This window comes from Alosa pseudoharengus, unplaced genomic scaffold (assembly GCF_046254945.1).
Source record: "Alosa pseudoharengus isolate Yale_2024_CS ecotype anadromous, Long Island Sound unplaced genomic scaffold, YU_APseudo_1.1 YU_APseudo_1.1_scf_214, whole genome shotgun sequence".
Taxonomy (NCBI): Eukaryota; Metazoa; Chordata; class Actinopteri; order Clupeiformes; family Clupeidae; genus Alosa; species Alosa pseudoharengus.
In genome coordinates, this window is record NW_027468676.1 from 7,501 (window position 1) to 12,500 (window position 5,000).

The 5,000-nt window shown below is 49.9% G+C and overlaps 1 protein-coding gene across 1 annotated transcript in view; it reads right to left on the reverse strand.

The window, feature by feature from the left end:
* The window catches only part of LOC143138769 (MAGUK p55 subfamily member 7-like), a gene marked incomplete at its 3' end in the record, with an annotated part of 27,574 nt that overhangs the window by 4,678 nt on the left and 17,896 nt on the right, over positions 1–5,000 (reverse strand). The window contains exon 6 of the mRNA XM_076299154.1: positions 2,732–2,902. Within this exon, the coding sequence (XP_076155269.1) occupies positions 2,732–2,902 (171 nt within the window). The remainder of the gene's footprint in view (positions 1–2,731; positions 2,903–5,000) is intronic.

Here is a 5,000-nt window from a genome sequence, read left to right on the forward strand (position 1 = left end):
CGGAGTGTGTTTGGGTTCAGGTCTCGCCTGGCCTCTGCTTGCCTGCAGTGGGGAGGAAATGAACAGTGACTCAGTGGGCAGCAGCTGACTGAACCGGACGTGGCCCTGATACGGGCGAGACCTGGGCCACACGCCTCACAGCATCAGCTGTTGCCCTGACCATCACCCTTCAATCCTCTGGGCTGCCTTAAGGTGTGAGGGTATGGCCTCCGCTTGGCACAGAGCAGGTGAGTGCAATCAAGCGAAATCCTTAAACCAAATGTCTGACTTACTTTTCAAATTTTGAGCTTATGAAGTGTTTTTGGCCAAGAGAAATTGCGAGCAATTCTTCAAAACCCTTCCCTTCCTAACCCTTTTCTCTTCAATTTATCCTCGCAAAAAGATTTCTCTGTACAAATAACTCTCCATTAAGGAGAATAACTCTCAGAGGGTTCTCATGTAAGAGTGCTGGAATTACGGAATGTTCTCTGGGCCATTATCGTGAGGCTTGAGGAAATAAACAGACCGCTAGATGAGCCTGCTTCCATTTAGACAAGAAACACCAGCGGCTGCCTGCCCTCTCGAGCGTGCATATGCATATTGAATTAATGCAGCTACTTGATTAATACTGGGGAGCGGGAGGGAGGATAAGATCTTGATTCATCTGGGAAAGCGATTGAGACGGAGCGATCGCGGGGAGGCCAGCGGTGATAAGGCTGGTTTGAGGACTGGGACATTTTGTTGGCCCGGGATGGTCTCACCGCAGCGGGGTGGGGTGTGTGTGTGGGTGGGGTGTGTGTGTGGGTGGGTGGGTCTCTGTCTAGCCATGTGAGAGCTTCACACAAGTCCACGACGGATTTTAGAAGAAGAAGAATGCATTTCGTTGAAAAGCAAAAAAATAAAAAAGTCAACAGCGGGATGGCCAAGCTAAAGCCCGCCAAGCAACGATAACTTGCCATGTTTTGAGGGCCTGAAAGAAGTGTTGGAGAGAGTGAACAAAAGCACTGGACAGGCAAAAAGAAAGAGGGAGGAAGGAAATAGAGAGAGAAATAGAGAGAGAGAGAGAGAGAGAGAGAGAGAGATAGAGAAAGAGAGAGAGAAGAAGAACCTGGCAGAGAAGTGAAAACAACGGCGCTGGAATAACAACATAAAGCAGAGCTCTCCTTGGCCCTCTCTGCCCGGCCAGGGTGTGACACACACCATGGCGCTGCTGTCCGGCGAAATTAGGAGAGTTAATTACAAATATTTACATTAGTGGAGAGAGATGGACAGAGTGAAGGAGAGCATGAGAATGAGTGCGGGAGAGAAGAGGAAGGTGGGGGGGCATCGTGACATGTCATCAAGGAAACAAGGCAGGCTAATTAGGAGTGTGAGCACACACACATACACACACACACACAGGCACTGCACCGACAGGCATGATGAAGTCCATACATTGGCTGCCTTGGCTACACCAGGCTGTGGGGTTCTACCACAACGCAAGGAGAGTGTGAGAACGTTCACTGACTTGCACCTCACCTTTGGTCAAGCAAAGAAGCGCGCACACACACACACACACATACATGTATTTCCCCCCAAAACACACATACACACATCCTGTACATATGTTATATGAACATGTAGCGAAAGCTCCCTGCCGCCGTAATTACTTTCCGTGGGGGTGACTGATGGAGGCTCATGGACAAGATGTTGGTAGGGGACCAAAGGGGAAGGGAAGGGATACGGAGTCTGAATGACACGCTGCTAAATTAGCTTCGGGTTCACTAAATGCATTTCAGCGGTTTCTCATCTACCACGCGGGGACTTTGATTTGGAGAGTTGAGCGCGCGCCAATGTCCATCTGCAGCTGGGGCCTGCGATTTGGCCTGCCTCTTCACGTTAAACCCTTCCCGAGCTCCGCCGTCTTTATCGAGGGATTTTTTTTTTGTTTTTTTTTTCCAGACGAGCGGAGGACGCCATTAACTTGATCAAAAGCCGCAGATTTCCTTGGCTCGCTCCGAGAGCCCCGGCCAACGTGCCCTCGTCTGTACTGGGTTTGGACTCGAGGGGGGGGGGGGGGGGGGTGTTTCCCCCCTCTCTCTCTCGTCTTTTCTTTTTCCTTTTTCCTCTGTGTGGTATGTTGTGTTTGTACAACCTGTGCTCCACTTCGTCTCCTGCTCTATTAGAGTCATCGATCTCGGAGATTTAGATGCATGAGCGGTGCTCGAGTTTCACAATACTTTGGCAATCCGATTCCCCCCCCCCCCCCTCCTCCCCTCACAATAATGAAAATAAATTTCGTTAATTTCTTTTCAAGACTTTCGCACTTTATAAATGCTGCCTGCTGTGGCGGCGACGACGACGACTCACACAAGACGCACCCTTGAAAATAAGTGTTAACTATTCTTTGGGGGGGAAAGAATGAGCAAAAGAGTTACGGGGGCCCAAATTGCAGCGGGTCGCCGTAAAACGGAGAGGCACTAAATATGAATTAAAGGCCCAGACTGGGGCTGTTGACTCCGGCGGCCCTGGTGGGCACCAGGCATTTGGCGAGTCCCAAGGCGGGAGCTCGTTTCTGGGTTAGCGCTCAGAGGAGGGCCTTGGGTGGAGAACACTCGCTGGGACTGAGACGAGAGCTGGCACCCACACACAATCACATACGCACACACATGAGATTAAACTACACATGCATGGATTCATACAGAGACATTCAAGACCACACACACATACACACACACACACACACACACACAGTACTCCAACACACTCTTACCGACTAGCACCACGAGTCTGTGCCTGGCACCATGCTGCCGGCGGTAGGATGCTACCTCCTCATAGGTGGGCACGTCAGCCGTGTCATACTGGTCACTCTTCTTGCACTCGTACATGGACTTGTTTGTCTTCTTATCCCTCCGGCTCAGCCGAAAACTCCTCCTCAGGCCCACTTTAGAGACACACACACACAAACATCAACATCAAAATGAGCCCACGGTTAACACAGAGAGGATATGTGATGGTGAGTGTGTTGGTTCTGTGTTAGAGGTGATTTCATTTTGTCATGTACTTTAGGATGGTCTTTATCAAAGGACTTTTTTAATAAAACAGGAATATTTCTCTCAGGATTCATCTACCCGTGACTTCACCCCAGACTTCAAACTGTGGAAAGACGAAAAAAATACCTTTCACAAAAAGGTAATGTATGCACACACACATCACCACATAGCAAGTCTTGGACAGATTATCCATAGAGAAGAGGTTTGGTTTGGTACAGTATATGCATTGCTTCACACACAGAATAAAAGCCAGCCCCTCTGGGCTTAAGTTCCACCATGCAGTTCCAGATCAGAGCGAGTGAAATGAAAATGTAATATAACAGAAAACCACAGCAGAGAGGCAGTAAGGAGAAACACACTGGTCAAAAGCTTGTCAGGTATGAAAACAAGACTAGCCATCAGCTTCTTCACTGGGTTTTATCTAGTACCTACTGATGATAAAACCCAAACCTCTACCCTCATCCCAGGGTGAATCAAATCCTTTAAATCTGCCATTTCTTCTATAGTTACTCTGTTTAGGGCCGAAACTGGTGCAGCTGCTTCCCCAGGCATACCTGCTTCAGTTTCACTCGCGTGGCGCTTCAGAAATGTGATCTATCTCCCCTTCTGTCCATCAGTGGAGCTTCTCAAAGCACTGACCCCTACCATCTCTCGCTGTCTGTCTCTCTTCATGTCTGTCTGTCTGTCTGTCTGTCTCTCTCTCTCTCTCTCTCTCTCTCTCTCCGCACAGAGGTCACACAGTGAGCGGAGATGCTCAGGCTGTATGAAAACCATGCTTTTCCACAAACTCCGTCGATACGCGAGGCGCGGGCCCCTGCCAGCACCTTCATGCCTGTCCGATCGAAAAAGCTGCTGGACGATGATTTTTCAATCTCCCCCTTCTCTCCCCTTCAGTTTTCTCTCTGCCCCGAGTTTCACTTCCCCGTTACTTTTATTCGAACAGTTGGAAGTCATCGGTATACAATGTTTGATTTACGATCTCTGGGGTCAGTCTGCGAGCAGTGGTATTGCATGATGGGTTTGTTCTGCTACTTGATGTTGTAGATGCACTCTGGGCCAGCAGGTCCAGGAAAGGATTCTGGCTTTCGCATGGTTTGAGTGACAGGCAGAATTAGCAGGTTAAACTGCGCCCCCCGAATTCAATGTTGCACATTCAAAACAAATGCGGACCCGACGTAACCTGTAGATCAAAGCCAATCAAGTCATCTAATGTACAGACTTTATGGAAAAGCAGTGGTCTTATTTCCAGATCGTTCTACTTAGAGGAATGGCAATTAATATACCACCCCCCCCCCAAAAAAAAAACCACACACACACACACACACACACACACACACACACACACACACACACACACACACACACACACACACAAAGGAGAATGATGCAAGATACCCAAGAGAAGATGAAGGCAGCTGCAGAGCTGTGGGGTGAAGAGAAAAAAGAGGAGGAGGGGGGGGGTAATAGGAGAGGTGAGGAGAGGGGGAGAACAGAACCTGATCCAATCCCCTTTAATACTTTCCACGGCGCGGAGAAAACCGCGAGAGCGACGCAGATGTGCAGTGGACGAGAGCGCCTGCATTCTTCCGCTCCCCCCTCCCTCCCTCCCTCCCTCCTCCCCTCCTCCAGTGTTGCCTTAATAAGGGGCTGCCGCAGCGCGACCACATGGGCCAGCATATGAAACACGCCGTAAGTCAAGCCCTGTAACACGCTGGGGTCTGCATCTGTGTGTGTGTGGGTGTGTGTGTGTGTGTGTGTGCGTGCGCATGCCCGCATGAGTATTCTCTTACATCAAACATGGAGAACTGAGGGCAGACGTGTGTGTGTGTGTGTGTGTGTGTGTGTGTGTGTGTGTGTGTGTGTGTGTGTTTTTCTGTGTTTTCTGTTCCGTGGTGGGTTGGTTGCGGCTGGCTCCTCTTGCTTGTGCCATGGCCCTTCAAGGATCTTCAGAGGCCGTGTGGTCGAACGACCGGCTGCCTCCCTCCCCTC